The following is an 18,147-nucleotide window of genomic DNA, read 5'->3' on the forward strand; positions in this document are numbered from 1 at the left end:
CTAGAGAGAACGAGCCTCATGCTAGGCTCTCTTTTACCAGCAACCTGGAAAGATCTGGACACATGCTACACTTCCCCATGCTTCTCTTTCTCATGTGAGTCTCTGAATACCTCTTCTAACTAAGATTTGAGTTTGGGATTTGAAGTTTTCTCGCCACAGCTTTTTCTTACAGTGTATTTGACAATACCTTCCTTAATGACATTCTTTTCTCATCTCATCCTGTAGCATAGGCTACATAATATTGTTTCTAATTTGCCTAAGCATGCAGTTTATTCCACAATTCTTTAAGATCTAGCAAAGAAGTTGAGGTATCATCAAAATGTGGTTATTTTTACATAATAAACTATTCGACCCTTCCTAATTCAGTATGAGCTATTATAATAAGTAAGTACAATAAGAATCAAACAAAATATACTTTGGGAATCAGTGTCTTGCATATCTTATAAATTTATTCATGTTCCGACTAATCGGGAAAATATACCCAGTCATTAGTAGGATTTAGAAAGAAAAATAGGTCTTTTGAAGTTGGAAGACACTTCCATGTTTTCGTTATTCTGAGGCATACATTTCACAGATCCATACAAGCTAGAAACATAAGAGCTGGATAGATCATGCAGCTCCCTTCCTTTCCTTCCCTCTTACAAAGCACATTTCATTAAAGTACATAGCAGTCTGGCAATACTCTGCTGGTTTAGCCCTCCTAATTTCCAGTGTCTAACTGATGGGATTTCCATCCCTTCCCTAGGGTTCCTGCTATAGCAAAACAAAGCAAAGAGAAATACAGCTCATTATCAGGATGCTGTCTACGATATTCACCATTTTCCTTTCTTAATTTAATCCAATGTTCCACAGTTAGTGTCCTATGGACATCCTTAAATAATTTCCCTTCCTTAGGAAGGCAGTCCTCCCATGAGACCTGATTCATTGTCCTCCCCTCAGGTTATCATTTTACCAAGTAATATGTACTGAACTCTTCTAATCTTTCTCCATAATTTCTCCCTTCAGCCTCTTGATTACATTTCAATTTTTTTTGCCAATTTCCTTCATATTGTTGAATTTCCATCTAAGCTGCTCAACAGCACTGTCTTCACACTTTCTTCTTTTTTTAATAAGAAATAGCCATGGTAGCTTGTTAAGGCAATGCACTTTTTATACTCACATTTCTTGAATATACGTTTCTACTCATGTTACTAGGAATACTTCTCACTAGCACGCCTGTAGCTGAGTATCCAATGTCACTTCATTAGTACACAATTTAACTGGAGAGGAGTTGATATTCAGGCTTATTATCTTGGCAAAGGTCAGTGGGTAAAACTATTTAAGGCTTCCTTCTTGTGTGCTCTGTAAATCTCATATCACTATCGAGTTAAATACATTCAGCCAGTCGCTGACACATCATACAAAATCTCATCATTTGTTTAGTACTTCATAAAGGGCAATGAATAATTTTACCTTTTCAATGCCAAAGAAGCTAGAAAGTTTTTTCCCCTTGAGTGGCTCAAGTACTACGGTACTTGATCTACAAAAGGTTGCTTGTATACCTTAAAAAAATCCAGCGCTGTGTCTCACTATAGAAGGATTGTGTTAGCATTGCAGGTATAAAAAAGTAGCACAAGACAGAAAGTCACTGTTATTTTAAAAGAAAATCTCTGACCTTTAAGGATTTTTAATAAACATTGTGGGTCCAGGCAATGTTCTTTTGGGGATATAAACTCAAATTATTAATACACAAAACTAAAAGCTGCCCACAATTCTGTACTGATGAAAAATAAAACACTATGTGTCAACTAGCAATAATAGGAAAATTAGTTAGATAACACAAAAATAAATATCAGTCACTAGGTCAGGTTTTCTACCTGTTCTTAGGGCAGGATGCCCATTAAGCTCAAGGAAAACTATGAAACAAAGTCAAAGATTAACAAAAATTAACATTTTGCTGGTCTTCAACTTTTCTCATCCTAGAATCTGAAGCTCCTAACGATTCATTAATTGTTCACCTAACAACCTTTCTATGACTTATGAAAGTCTCAAGTATCTGGGGCTTTTTTTCATCTTGGGAAGACGAGGCACAGAAAATGAACTTGTCTATAGTGGTATAAGACAGAAAGAGAATCCCAAGGTATGTCTACATTGTATACTTCTGTGAAGCACTGATTTAGTGATGTCCCCTATATGTCAAGGCTTGTTTTGTGAGAAGCCCCGACCAAATTTACTCATTAGCCCAGCAGTGATGCTGAACTTACATGACACAACTACCTATACTCACATAGTTCACCTGCAGATACAGCCAGTGAAGCAGTCAGCAGAGAGCCTTGCAGAGCAAACAGGACTGCACACCCTGTAGCACAGGGTGCTCTGTGCCTGATATACTGCAACACACCTTCTGAGCGGCACCTGTGAGGTAGCTTTGCAAAGATTTCCAAGTAATAGCATTTGTTATGCTTTTACCCCTGGTGCAGGGGAAATCACTGTGTCTTTTACCTCTCACTATCAGATAACATTTCCTTAATGTTCCTTTGTTTCTTAAGTTAATGCTTGTACAATTTCAGCTTTGTCTTACAAGCACATCTTTACTAACTTCCTCCATGTATGAGTTAGTTGGAGTCCCCTGGATTCTGGTGAGGCACACAGGGAAAGATAGTCAAGTGAGTGCAATGCTGGATAAGAGAGAGGCTGACCCATGGGGAGCTGTACTGTAATCAGCTTTTCCTTAATGCATGGCTCAAAGGTCAAAGTGATTCATCAGTGCTCTTCTGAGTGGAAAAACAGGAGAGGAGGAGACGATGAAGGAACTCAGGTTGTGATACGAATTATCTCTATCCTATCACAGTATATAAATATTTATCTCTAGGAACTGCTAATCAAATATCCCCGGACTATATCACCATGTCTGTAGAGATTTGCAAGTATTATTTTAGAGACATCAGATAGCTTTTTCAAGGTGGAAAAAGCAGCTTAGTGACTGAAAAGTCTAATGACAAAATTATCTGATATCTTAGATTTAGACATTTAAATCCCAGTAAAGTGAATGCAACCCCCTCAGCCCGGGTCTGTGGCTAATTACTTTCGTAATCTTGACTCTTACTGTAGGTACTGTAATTGCTCTATATCACAGTTTCCCAAAACATAAAATGATAATGGTATCTATCTCTTTTTGAAAATACTCTGCATATATGCAAAAATAGCACTTGTTTGCATAGGATTATCATTTCGTATCCTTACAAACAGTTTAATGTGGTTTTATTTAGCTTATTCTGATAGCCCAAAGACAGGCAGAGAGGTCAGCAACTTACTGCTTTTCTCTCAGCTATGACCTTGCCTGATCCTTAGAATTCTGAAGGTTCCCCTATGTGTTACCTGTATGTAAGGGTACAAAAATTCACCCAAGCCCCCACCTCTGGCTTCTATAGCGAGGGGTAATACTGTGAGATTTGGCAGACCCCACATCCCTATGGCACAGAATAGCCTAAAATCCATTGCCAATGTGCAAAGACTGTCTCATCAACAGTGTCAGATGGGTTACAGTTCATTGCCTGAACACTTGTCTCACCTCAGTACTGAATACATCTCAGTCCCCTACACAACAAGTCTAATGCCAGGACCCCCATATCTCCCCTCCCAGTTGTATCTGGGTGGCCCTCCTTCCTTCCCTGAAGCCTTCACCAAGGAGTTGCTCAAGTGTGTAACCCAGGAGCAATGCTGAAGCAGGAAAAAACATAATACATAGCCACCTGCAGGCACCCAAACAGATGCTGAGTTACAGCTCTTGGCATGCACAATCTCTTCTGCGCCTAACAGGATACTCCCTTTCAAGGAGTATCCCACTCACAGGAGAGAAGAAAGCTATGGATGCCATACAGTTTTAATAGGATTTTCTTGATCAATGCTTTGATGGAGCACATTGATCAAGTGGGTACAGGCCAGTATCCCTCTCTAATCTGAGCGACACGGTGTCTGGGAAAAAACAACTCATAGCAGAAGGGACATGGCAGCTGTTTCAAAGCTGTTTCTCCTGGAAGACTTACTGACTGAGGCTTGGCTGGTGGCACAGACTAGGCTATGAACTGTAGGCAACACACACATACACACACAAAGAAGGGAAAACGACCAGCATTTTAACTTTTATGGCTTCTCTCAGAAAAAAAAAAAAAAAACACAGTGTAAAAGAGAATAGATGGGCTCAGCAAATAGTCACCAGCCTGCAGGAAAAGACAAAAGAAAAGAGAAATCACAGCAGAAATCAACCTGGGGAAAAGTGGCTAAATAAGGATGCTGATTGCTAATCTACATCCTGTCGCTCTGACTTTCTAAGCAGGTTAGCTCAAGAGGCCATGTGAGCAAAAGCAGCCCCATGAAAGCACTGTCTTCCCCACTCTCATCTGTATTCACAGTGGAACAGGTTTTCACTTTATGGCTGCAATGTTCTTGTTTCTTCTGCAGGTCCATTAGCACTGTGCACGTTGCACAGTCAATATCAATTCCAGCCTACACTTTTCTGCCTTTTTTTTTTTTGGACACAAGTCCTTCTGTCTGCTGGATTCATTACTCTTCGACATGGCTATTTGTGGTGTTCCTTTATGTTTTGATTTTTTTTAAAGCAGCCCAAGTGCCTTTGACTTTAAATAAAAAATTAAAAGATAAAGCAAAACCAAAGTGAGCCATTTAAAAACCAGCATGATAAATAATTTCTTTACTCTAACCCTTTTTTTTTTTTTTTTGCCTAATTGCTTTACCCGAAAAGGTTGCAGGCTATAAAACGACACAAGAAAAAGATACCAGCCTTTTGTTTGACAAAGCTCTATTCATTCCTTCCCTGTCCCCCTTTCCCACAGCCCAGGAAATCTTTGAGGATATTCCTTTCTCTTCTGCACCAGACAGGAAAGTGAAATTTGATCGGACTGGAAGGTGAGGTGGCAGAAGGAACGGGACAGGCTTAGGGGAACGGCATACAAGTGTTTGAACAAGATACAGAACTGTGATGCTACCTCAGTAAAAAGGAAGGTGACAGACTGGGACAGGAGTGAATCTCCATCCCGCTGAACTCTGGACAATCTCCACCCCCTTCACCAACGTGGCTAATGGCAGCTCCTTCACACCACAGCGGTGCTCCCAGCGTCAGACTGGGAGTGGTGAAAAGTGAACTGCCAACTACTACCTGTGCCTTTATCCACATCCTCAGCTGAAACAACCCTGTGTTCAACAAGAAGAAAAGCTAGAATTATTAAAAACACAGCCTTGAGGCAAGCACCTTGGCTGCAGTGCTAAATCATCCTCCAGTAACACTTGACAGGGAGGGAAAGGCTAAAATTCAGCGCTGGTCAGTCCTTCAAGAGGACAGAACAATCAAATGCAAATGCAGAATAAAGGAGATTTGCACAAATTGGACATGAGAGCTGACCAGCTGAAATGGAGCAGTGACTTTTGAGGTTTACATCAAAAAGTTGGACTGCAACAGAAGAGAATTTCACTGGGGAGATGGTAACAAAATGGTAAAAACCTGCATGTTTCCACGACTACAGAATCACACAATCGATTTCATTGGAAAAGACCTCTAGGCACTGAATTGTTAGGCTTCCATGTCTAGGAACCAGATCCTGTATGCTGAGATTAGTGTAAGGATTCTAGATCCTTTGAAATTTCTTAATATGTCAAGAGTCTTTCCTTTGACCTCATTTTTCTCTTCAGTCAGAAACATTCATGACAGATTTAAAAATGAACAAACACAATAACAAAACTATAAAATATTTGAGATGGTTTCTGTATTCTTGCTGCCTTCTCACTATTTAGCAAGCATATGCCTTTTGCCAATCACTTGTTCAGGGGGAAATCTTGTCCTAACATGGCAGCTGATACATGCAGCACAAACTCCATTTTGTTCTGCTCAGCTCAAAACCCCTTGCTCTGTTCCCTGGGCTGGGTGCACTAAGCTGCCCCATGGCTTTCTGTCTTCAGCAGTCACGTAAGCCACGGAGAGGAAATCAGAGGTATAGAAGAAGAGTTCCTTCTTTCACCACTCTACTTTGCAGCTCCACTATAGACCGGGTAGGTCAGGAAGACTGACCTACCTTCTAATCTCTAATGCAAATATTCCTCTAAGAGACAAATAAGGTATATAAAGGATAGCAAGTCTGTATATATTTCTCATTCTGAGCACAAGCCTAAGACTCCCAGAGCTGTCAATGTAACACACTTTTCAGCTGAGGGCTGAACTGTCATTTTCCATTTCCAAGGTAGTAGATAAAAATTCGCTATTTAAAATACCGTATTTTTCTTTTCTCAGCAGTTTGAAATGGGGCCTGTGGGTACTGGGGTAGTCAGACTTAAAAGTCTGATTCCACATGACTCTGAATCCTGGACTCTGGTGCTTTGATACAACTTCCAACAGTAATCCCCTCCAACCTGCCCTGTCCGGCTCCCTTTAGCAGTATCGCAACATGAAGAATTATGATTCTTCTTTGTTCAGAAATGAAAAAATGCTAAGTTCTTCAAAAGAACACAAGATTAGGAGGATAGGAAACCCCTACCCAAAGGGCCCAGCCTGACCACAAGAGGATCTTGCCTTAACAGGCAGAACTTCAGAAGTCAACAGCTGCAGGCCATAAAAAAAATGGAAGAAGCATGAGACCAACAGCACTGATTATGAGGTTGCTTTTCTTGTATATCCTCCCTGCTGCTGTGTTGCTTCAGTGGGATGACTTTTGCATTAATGTGATGGATATCTCCCGAGTTTTACATTTTACCTATCCACCTCCTCACCAGCTATAATCATCACAAAGCAGGAAGTCGCTCTGAAACTTGTATTAAGATTTGATTTATCAGGATACAGTTTTCTTCTTCTGCACCTTATCTCCCAATTTTAACCTCCCTGATCTCGATTACCCAGAAAAAAAATGAGGATGCTGGTAAGGAAGCAAATAAAGATGATGAAAATTATCTTTCCTTTACACATTCTCAGACCCTTTAGCAGGGTGAATGAGAATGGTTTCCCTCTGGAGAGCCATACCTTGGAGTCTGGTACTTAGTGGCGGCAGATTCACCAGGACCACCCTGTGAGCTGCTCTGGGGATTAATCGCATATCAAAGAAGGCAGACAAACCAGGCAGATCTGGGTAAGCCAATATACACCACCAAGTAGGACCCTTCCATGCTTGTGGTGATGGCTGCGCTTTTGCATATCCTTTCCATATCACATAATAGCCTCATCCAATCAATCAAAGTGTCCAAGAGGTGACTGCCTATCTCTACACGGAGAGAGAGTCAATTAAGGGAGCATCATGAATGCCAAGTCTTTCCTCTCCCCCTGAGATGAATAGAGAAGAAAAAATGAGACAGAAAATGCACTGTGCCAGTGCCTGCCTTTCAGCTTGATGGCTTTGACTGGTCAAAGCGGAGAGATAGAGAAAGCTAATTTCACAGATAACATCTCCAAGGTCTATAGAGTATTTTTAAATATTGGAAATAATTTTTCATGACAATTGAATCTACTTCCTCCTGGCCACTTCCATCAAGATATTCCTGTTAATTGTAGGGACAATTGGTAGTCTCAGCAGAAACACAAACTGATCTGATTCAGGGTATGGAAAGGAAGCGGGGTATGAAGCCATAGGGATTGAGATCAGCCACAGAGCAATAAGAGACCCAAAGACACCATGTAGTCTGAAGCAACTCTTGCATCTAATGTCATCAGTTCATCTCTAGACACCTGATCAATCACAACAGACACGGTGCATACTCAAAGTAAGCAAGCCCATTCTGGATCATACATGTGACATGCCATTATATGTCTTGCTGGGAGTTATCCAGGAAAGCTAGGATGAGAAGGTGAAAGTATTTTCTTTCTTCACGGTGACTTAGCACTTCAGATGATCCAAGTTTTAGTAAATTCTGCCTTCCTCTGATACAGTGTGATTCAGGCAAAACTGACCTGCTATGACAAGCTGTCCTTTAATCTGAGAGTTATCTGAGCAGCATTGTGCCTTGACTTATAGATAGGCTGTATTTTGTGGCTTGCATTAAGGAGAAGCTATTGTTCAGGGCTGCCATTTATAAATCAGCAGATAAACAAATATGCCACTACAATATTAGTCCTGTAGAAGAGGCCTATACTAACAAGTACAAGATGCTAAAAAGTATTAACCAAATGTTCTTACTCATCTACCCATCAACATCTTTTTGTGTCATTCGAGCACTCTTTACAGGAGCTGACAGTAGCATAAAATCTAATACAGCTTTGGATAATCATATTTCTTGAACTAGGAGGACCTTGTGAAAGCTACATTCAGCAATAAACAGTCAGAAACACAGAAGTTTAGAGAAAAACAGCAGAAATTATCTGCTTCTGTGCCATCAATTACCATATTCAGATGAGATAAAGAGCACCTGGAGTACTAACAAATCCACATGCAGCATGGAAGGCAGGATTGGCTTTAAAAATCAAGAGCATATGAAGATGGAGTCAGGATGAAGAAACAGGAAAGAACACACAGATAAAAAAAAAAATCATATCCACATCATTATAAAATATAGGAGACACAATCAGTTGATTTTTATACGGTCTCAGATTTTCCAGCTGTTCAGCAGATGCTGTTGGAGATTGTCACATCAATGAGACTCTTCGAAGTTAAAGTTCAACAGCCTAAAGACCATGAAATGATCTTTTCCCAGAAAAATGTAATCACCCTGACTTTAGAATTCTAAACTGCACAGTCTTCTGTACTGAGGATATCACAAAGGCATTACAAGGCAACAAATGCCATCATTTGTCCTGGAAACAACACATATTCAAAGTGGCTTTTGTCTGAGTATATACATCTATGGACAATAAAGTTATGATGAGTGGAAAGTATCACAATATAGATTCACAGAAGTGAGAGACTCTGAAATTGTTCCTTCATATTGTTTCTCTTTCTTTACAAGACCCACCTTGGCTGCACTGTCCTTACCGGAGCTAGCACAACATCTCATGAGCATCTTGGGAATTGTTTGGATGCCAGAACAGAAGTTACCCCATGAAAGGCAAGGAAAGGATGCAGAGATGGAGGATACATAACAGCCTAATACAGTAGAATAATCCAGCACTTATGCAACCAACAGTAGCCTTCTGCTCTGACACCCAGTCATCAAGGAGACATAGAAGGGAGCTAAGCACAGAAAGCCCAGGCCTGCATTTGTTGAGCACAATTGTGTACAGCATATATCACAGTAGTAGCTGCTTGGGCCAGTCATAGGGGGAACAGCCACAGGTGTTACAAATGGATTGCTGGCAAGTGAGAAAATGAACTTCTCATACAAATGCCCCTAGCAAAAGCTAACATGCCTCAGATCATGTTTAATGGAGGCTATAAAATTAGTGAAGAATAAATTAAAATAGGTGTGAAGGGATTACGTGAAGTCTTTTTCTAAACTCAGATGGAATCTTTTTTTCTGCAGTTTGGAGACATTTTGGGAAATCAATAGGGACCTATCTGGTACTAGTAAGTCAATGAACAGATGAGCTCTGGAACAGACCTTCTGATTTCTAACATCTTTCACTTTATTTCATGAAATAATAAAAGTTATTCTGATGTTTTGACTTTCCTAAAGTCTTTGAATATTCAAGATCCAGCAGGGAATAAAAGTATTAAAATACTGCAGCAAAGACTTTTCTCCTAATGGGTCCAGCACCCCTGGGAACCATCAATCCTATAAGAAAATCTATTCTCAGCAGTTATCCAGCATTAGACTGCAGACTCAGAAGGTCTGGACAGTCCAAAAAGCATCAACACGTTTGAGGTTTCTTTTAAACAAACCTTCAAATACGTACTCATCATGAAACACCTTCACAAAAATAAAGAAATGTATGCTGTTACCTGTGCTTGAGACAGCAAAGCATGCAGCACTTAAACCATGTAGTAAGTGATTTTGTAGCATTTCTTATTACCAGTAATTTTACAACAGCTGTTTATTGCATACATAATGGGCAGATGTGTGTTGTCATTAAACTGTTCTTAGCAAACATTGCTATCAAGGTACTTGGCAGATAATAAAATGTGTAGCCCTATGCTCAACATCAGCACTGCCAACAGCAGGTACATTGCTGTTCACAAACAGTGTACCACAAAACACAGAAAAAGCCTGGTTTGCTCAGGGTGTTAATCGTCCATCTGTGAGCAAACCTAAACAGGAAAAGACACTGGTTCCAGCCCTTGGGAGAAGAACTGGAGTGGGATATCTCTGTCTTGCTGCAATGAACACTGGGTGAAGCCCAGCAAAAAGGAAAGGGATGGAACAAGACTCTTTTTTTTTTTTTTCCCTTACCTGGAACAGATCAGGTTGTGTCCAGTTCTGAGCAATTAACTTCAAAGGTTTAAAATCTAAACCTCAGTGTCTTTTATTTCAGTCTTAAATGGCCAGCAGTCTCATACCCCTGCCTTTTCTAATCTTATCAGTATATACCCCTTAATAAAAAAAATCCTACAATCAAGGCAATTAAGTAGGAGAAAGCATTAAAAAGTGAGTGATCAACAACATTTGATTTTCATTGGCCTAAAACGATCTGATTTTCAATTGTCTTTTTGCTTTCTGTCCTTCCTGTGCTTCTGCCCTCTGCAGTCCCTCTCATAGTGTTTCAGCAAAAGGAAAGCAAGCAGAGAGCTTTCAGGATCCACAGAACAGACCTCATGCACCTTTTTGAGCCCATGGCTTTTTCACTGCAGCTACAGACAATAGCTTAATGTGAATACAACGCACATTCCCCTCCTCCTGCTTGTTTAATGCTATGGCTTTGGAGTCCTTTTCACAAAAGTCCACAGGTTGTGAGGAGGTACTTTGCTATCACAGCAAAGAAGTATACCATCCTCCATGAGCCAGATCCCAACTTCTACCTCTAACATCTCAAGTGCAATTACCAGGAGGCTGCACTGACCTGACACTGCAACTAATGTCAAATACTAAAAAATTAGAAGCCAAAGGGTACAAAAGACATTAAGTACTTAAAAAACACTAAAGATCCTTCACAGTAGCTGTACCAACCCAACCTTCCCACCCTCCTGCGTGTCTGTAACAGTCCTCCAGCCCTTCTTGCTGAGAAGACTTGCAACTCACCCCAATTTCTATTGGGTTCAGTATGAGAAGGTAGTTCACATGCAACAGGAGGAAGCACACTACCCATTGTGTTGGAGGATCTTTTTGTCAATTCTGCCAAAGCCTGCCCTACACCTGATGATCGGAAAGCATTTGGGAAGCATTCCCATGGGATTTCAGATATTTTGTCCTTTATTTCAAACTAACTACCAAACGGCAGACCTGTTGGAACAAGATATTTTAGAACACAGAGGTTGCACTGCAAACACTGTTCTCTGATACTCCTATTCTTTCTGAGACCTTAGGATGCAAGAATGACCAAATACTACCAAGAGTACAAGCTCCAAGGTTTTTTTTCCCTAATGCCCAACACACTACAACCCAAGACCTAGTGAACTCAGTACAAAGCCTCAATATGTATTTACAGTCATAATTTCCATCACAAATCTGTTTCGCTGTGCCATTCATTTCAGAAACATCCAGAAACTGCCTTTCAGTTTAGGAATCTTTCTGGCATGATTATATCTTGCTCTGCACCATACATACTCTAATCAGATGTAATAGGAGTACAGGAGAGCTCAGGGAGCAGAGGGAGGCAAGCTCATTACCACATTACAAGGCATTCAAAGCATCACTTGCAGGAGGGGTTGTGTTCTGTCTGTTAGCTTCTTTTCTATTTTCTTTGCCTTATGCCCCCATCCCAAACAAGACATCCTCTTTTTTGTCAGTCTGGTAGCCTTGGCAGTTTGGTACTGTCAATTCCTCTGCAGCACAGTTACCTTCTGGAGCGCAGCAATACTGAGTTATCAGACAAGAATCTCCACATAATCAATAAAAGGAGACAGGCAAATCAACAAAAGGAGGCAAGCAGATTGTGTTATTGCTTTGACTTTCTCCCAAGAAGCAACTACCTCCTTCCACTGAGTGGACAGGGAACTTAGACATTTAGCACAGGTCATTATTTCCAGGCTTCTGCTTTTTTAATCTTAGACTACTTATCCGAGGCATCTAAAGAAGGAGGTCACAATACTACTTTAATTGAGTTCATGCCACTTGCAAAGCCAACAGAGTCTTATTTCCTAGCCTGGTGGACAGCCACACCACCGCTTCCTTCCAACAGCTACTGTAGAGTCTCTGAAGTTTCAGACACTCATCCAAATGTTAGGTTTATAACAGCTCCTTAATTTTAACTGTGGCTCGAAAAGCCTCTTCTCACATATGATTTCCAGCATTGTCACACTGAGTTAGACCGGGTAGCAGAGAAACGTTATGGAGAGATAATCGAGAATGGGAAGCTCAAGGATTTAAGAAAATAAATAACTAATGGGTGTGTTACCTGGTCAGCACAGCCCATGCTGTGAAGGTGTGAAATGGGGACCACATCTAGGTAATTGCCAGCATTTGCTGTTGACTTTGCTTAGCCTCACAGCCTGGCATTGAGCACTTCTGGCCCATGAATCTCAGAGCACTTTCATCTCCTCTCCCTTCCGTGTCACCTGCCATAGGCTACAGAGCTGGAAAGAAACACAATCTCAAAAGCAGATCAAATGAAATTTATGAAGACAGAGAATCTTGTCCAGGTGAAGTACTTTGTCTCAGCCTTTCTGAGGATCAAACACTGATGTCCATTCACTCTCGTTTCTACAGCAAGGACTTGAATGTAAGTATACCTGATAGAAGCCTTCACGACTTGTCTCCCAAGAATATTCTTTCCTAGTTACAGGAAAAATATACAGTTACTGAAAGGGCCAGAGCAGTCCTACCAGCACTTCTGACTTCCTGACATACCCTGCCTTGGGTGAAAGTCATATCAGACATGAACTGGTCTTTGCCATGTCTCACCCCATCTCTTATATGCAATTTCAGTTACCCCAAGGAGGGACTACATTACCCTTAGAAGCTATGACACTAAGACTGAAAACGCCTTTGTCTGCTTACACCACTGCCAATACTGAATGACCAATTAGATACTGGAATTGTAAGAATGAATTTGAGGCCTTGGCAGAAGTTGTCCATTCTGTGCCCTATCAAATTGCAGCCACAGTAAGGTTTCTCCATCTGCACAGAAGTACTGCCTGATAACCAAAGTCTATGTTGCATCCAGTGTTACTTGCTGAACATACAGAAGTGTTACTTCGCTGACAGGACAAACTCCCACAAGCTTTAGATATAGGTGACATACTGAAAACCATGTCTTTGTATTGTTTCACCATGAATAAAAGGAACCCAAACCTCTCTTCTAACCATGACACAATCGATTTCCTTTTTGAATCCCTTTTAGATATGTAACAGTCCTTCATATGGCAAAGTATAAAATGTATAAGAAATACAGCATTATACATGCAGAACTGCTATACCTGGGAAGTGGAAGACAGATTTTACCATCAACAACAAATGAATCATCTGCTTCTCTCCCTGGAGTTATACGTATGTCTTTTGTAGTTTTAGTACCTTAACTAAATGTTAAGTATGTGCTTTGCTTTGTGATAAAGAGTGATTTTTCTGGTAGCCAACAGGCATAGAAGATTCTTTATTCTAGGCTCCCCTGCCGCTTAAACCTTTACACTACGTCTTGGGCTGCAAACCCCTTCCAAGATTTACACTCCTCTCTTTTAAGTGGACAGAAGTCTAAGGACTGAATAAAGTGAGTGAGACAGCCCTTCTCAGTTAACAGATGGCAGACTGGAAAAGTGGTTCAGTAGCTGTCTCTCCTATTAGAAGAGCTAGCCTGCTCCTTCTTCATTCCTCCCCTTATGCACCAGCCTGGCTCCTCCTGGTCCTGAGGCAGCTCTTCAGTCACTATGCAGAAGTGCCACTGTGGCATGCACGGCAGCATCTCTCACTTGGATTCCTTTCCTAGTCTCCATCTCAACTTTTCTCCTTCCAACAATATTTGGATCACAGGCCAGATGAAGTCAGGACTTGCAATAATCCTTGGGTGTCAGACCATGAGAATGAAAATCACTGGTAGCCTGCAATACTTCTGTTCATGGATTGTGAGAGACTGACAGAAAGTTAACGATTAATGGGTGACCCATTACAAGAAGGTATACATCCCATACAGTGATGGAATGGAATGATTCCCATTACAACAGGTCCAGCTGGGCAGGATGTGGGTGAGGAAAGGAGTTCTGTGGAGGCAGGGCAGCCTTACCTTGGGCCCGTTCCCTCCCCCCCATACAGTAACTGGAAGTGACCTTCTGCTTCATTACAAGCAAAACGCATATAACAGGTAACACCCATGCATGCGCAAATGAAGATTACCATGAACATGTTTAGTTGCATCATACCAGAAAGCGATATGCTCCCTAAAATATACAATATGTAGAACCCAGAGGCAGAGCCAGAGATAAAAGTATAAAAGTAGAAGAAGAGAGAACAAGAGAGGAAGAAGAAAGAAGAAATGTCAATCACAATAGAAGCATCCTTGAAGCTCTGCTGTGGCTGGACCACCGCAGGAACCCGGACCGGTGAACTCTCTCTCTCCCCATCCCTCCCCACCCCCCCTGCTTAGTAAGTAATGTAAGGCCCACCCCCTCCTGATTCTGTTTCCTAATTAAATGCCAATGAGCCTAGCTATAGAATAAAAGTCTTGTTTTCCCATGGATCTTGGGTGTCATTTCACCCTAATTCTCACTGAGAGAATCCATGAATCTGAGTCACCTCTATCTTCTCCTCAGACGGGATATGACATGGAGGCAAAATCACTGTGCACTAAGGCAGTCATCTGATATCAACTAGTTGTATCAGAGCAGTATGAGGCTGCTATGAAACACCACAATAAATGTCGGAGAGTCAAATACACTTCAATCTGCACAACTTTTTTTGTGTATCCAGTCTACAAATATTTATTCCCTGTGAGCTGCTTCTCATGGTGCCAAGGAACCTCAGGCATGAAAGCCACATTTTGCCTGACACTGGGCCTAAACCAGTAAAGGGTCTGTGGTTTCTAGTTATAGACACAATTAGTTTCTCAGGATTAGGGCCTCTGCATACATGTTTTATGTTGTCCTGAAGTACACCATCACTGTTTTGTTAACCTTAAATACACTCTGATTCTAAGACATATTTATTAGAACCTCAAGTTCCCACACTGGTAGGCATGCATTCATACATGTATCTTTCTCATTCATACTGATGCTGGCCAAAGCATGGCCAAGTTACAGATCTCAGGCCAGACTCGAGGTTCATTTCTCCTAAATTAAAAAGCTTATATGCCCTTAACCTACTGATTTCCTTTCACTGATAATAAAAGGAGTAAAAGCCAACACCATAGATATCTAAAGGTACATAAGATGTATCCTGTTTTTTATGTCATTGGTTAGCTTTGGATTCTCTTCTGAGAGCCAAGTCCAGGAGATAGACATGAGACAGAGTCTCCAAAGTCCTGAATCACAGAGCTGGTCACTCCTAATACTAAATAAAGATCAAGGGCAAGCATAACTGCAATTTTGCAGGAGAACAACGCATTTATGGTAGTGTTCCTTTTTACCATGTCTGTCCAAAACCTAATCATACAATTGGCCAAAACAAATCCCAAGGCTGTAGTTGAAAAAATCTTTGATGTTTTCCTGAATCTTCTAATCCAATGTAGTCTATACGAGGGAACTGCTGAGCTGACATTGGCATAGCCAATACCCATGAATCTTACGCTTTCAGCCATGTCCTCACAGCATGGATGGCAGTGTTGATGCTTCAGCTGTAGATCTTGTGCTGTAAAACCTAAAAACCCCATCCGGTCTACAGCAAGAATTTTGGTCATTAACAAAAACTTCCTGCAAAGAAGAAAATCCTCTGGAGAGTGAATGAACTACAAATCTCAGTTCTGCCTAATATTTTATGTACTGTGCCTAACTTTCACGTTCTTTCTCATAAGTGGCAAGCTACTATGATCAATATTAAAAAAATGCATAGAGGGGGAACCTGAGTGGGAAAGGAACTTCTCAAATACTTATGGCAGAAGCTCAAAAATATCCGAATTTCCAAATCTAAGACACATGCTATAACCACTAGGTCATGGTGCCAAGTAAGGTAATAGAAAGGAGCTGAAAGCCCTAAGACTCTGCTAATGGTTTACAGTTAAGTCTTGGGTGTACTGTGAGTGCAGTTCAGCCAGAATGCAGTGCCAATGGCCAAATATTAACAGAAAGATTGGTTTCAATATAAGAAAACACCCTTTGGAGAGTATTTTCTTTTCTAAGTGATCTTAGCCCCAGCTGGTTTTTTTTAAAACCACTCATTCTCAGCATGGCACCAGCACAATAAGGATAACAACAATTAATGGAACCATCTGGTAATTGAGAAATATATAGCTCAGATATCTTACATCAGTAAATTTTTTTCCATGTGGCCTAGAAACATGTTTTCCCTGCCTGTATCAGCATTACATGTGCCTCATATCTCCAGTCATATGTCTTTAAATCACCAGTCAGAATGGGTAAGAATAAGATGCATAGTATCTCCCACAATCTCCTACAGATTTGCCTTATCAGAGGTGAACTTGGAGACATGTTGCTGTTAACACTATCTCATTAGCTGTCTTTACCCATACACAGCCTTCAGGGAAATCCTGCCATGCAAAAACCAGGAAGACTAGACAGAACCAGGATACATCATCTGTCCCATGCAAGAAAAACCTCAGTAACTCAAGTTCACACTCAATACTGTTTCCAGTAATTTGCCTGAGACTTCTCACATGCAGCAGCATTTTCTGCCTTCGGAGACAAACCATAGTCAGACAAAGAAACTCTAGAACCCGAAGACAAGGTCTTCAGAAGGCTTAGGGAGTGAAGTGGCAGATGAAGAAGGTAAGCTCATGAAATGAAGGTGGAAAAGACTGGAAGGAAACAATCAGAGACGAAAGCCTTCCTCGTGTGGGGACTGGAACTTCGCATTGGGAAGACCAACAGGGGCAGGGGAAAGTCTCATGGAAACAGTGGATTTTGTTCTAGTTCTGCACACCTTCAGCTTTGTGTAACTGAGGTCAGAAAACTCAGCTTACCTCGCTCACATGTTCTACCCCAATAGCCAGTGCCAGTGCAGTCACAAATGAAGCGGTTCCAGCCATCCTTGCAGACTGCATTATTCTTACACGGGTAGCTGTCACACTGCTTGGTGCTGAGGCGGGAGCAAGATGACTTGACTCCTGCAGCATTCTGCGCCTCTGCCAGCTGCCGGATGTTCTTGCTTCTTCCATCGATGAACAAGTCTCGGATACAACCAACGTAGCCATAGTTCAGCATTGCTGTCCAGAGCTCTGTGGGAAGGATGAGTCCTGCCCGGTTCTCAGGCAGCCCACCAAGGTACATGTCGCCTTCCAGATCTAGGATCTCGCTCTCCCCACTAGCAGTGAACGGGGTGCGTCTGCTGTTCACTGATATAGTACCTAAATGAGGATAAGAAGACAACACTTTGACTTACAGCCTCAGTCTAGTTCATTTTTTTCCAATAATTGAGTGAGGTTTAAGGTTCAGCACAGGGAAGTGAAGATTCCTTCCTACCCAAATGCACTCCTAACAGAGACATTGTCTCCCATACAGCTCCCTCTCCTCTTGAACCACAGGCCATAAGTACTTCCATGCAGTGACTGATTTTCATGTGTCTGTATCCCAACTTGCATTATAGGGTCACAAGCATAACAATGCAATGGCTAAATAATAACATGTAAAAACTGAGCATTATTCAATGGCATTCATCCAGCAAAGCAAAGACTTACTAAGAACATACAGGAGTTCCATGGTATCAGGACTGGAGAGAAAAAAGATAAGTAAAAGCGTATTAATTCACACTACATAGCTCTTCCAGAAAACACTTCATCAGTACCTCCAAAGCTGGATCTGGATGATGGAACTAAACAGACCCTCATCAAGTTTGTAGATTACATCAAATTGAGGAGAGTGGTTGATGCACTGGAGGAAGCACAGGGCTACCATTCAGATAAACCTTTACAAGGTGGAGGAAAGGACTGATAGAAATATTTGATGTAAATCAACAACAATATATACAAAGTCCCACACCTGAGGCAGAATAATCTCACATGTAAGTACAGGCTGGAGACCAGCTGGCTAAGGAGCAACTGTGCAGAAA

The 18,147-nt window shown here is 41.3% G+C and overlaps 1 protein-coding gene across 1 annotated transcript in view; it reads right to left on the bottom strand.

The window, feature by feature from the left end:
* The window catches only part of LOC104167268 (neurexin-3-like), a gene marked incomplete at its 3' end in the record, with an annotated part of 99,105 nt that overhangs the window by 28,663 nt on the left and 52,295 nt on the right, over positions 1 to 18,147 (bottom strand). The window contains exon 6 of the mRNA XM_009707477.1: positions 17,063 to 17,446. Coding sequence (XP_009705779.1) covers positions 17,063 to 17,446 — 384 coding nt within the window. The remainder of the gene's footprint in view (positions 1 to 17,062; positions 17,447 to 18,147) is intronic.

The sequence above is a fragment of the Cariama cristata genome, unplaced genomic scaffold (assembly GCF_000690535.1).
Source record: "Cariama cristata isolate BGI_N322 unplaced genomic scaffold, ASM69053v1 scaffold749, whole genome shotgun sequence".
NCBI classification, from domain to species: Eukaryota; Metazoa; Chordata; class Aves; order Cariamiformes; family Cariamidae; genus Cariama; species Cariama cristata.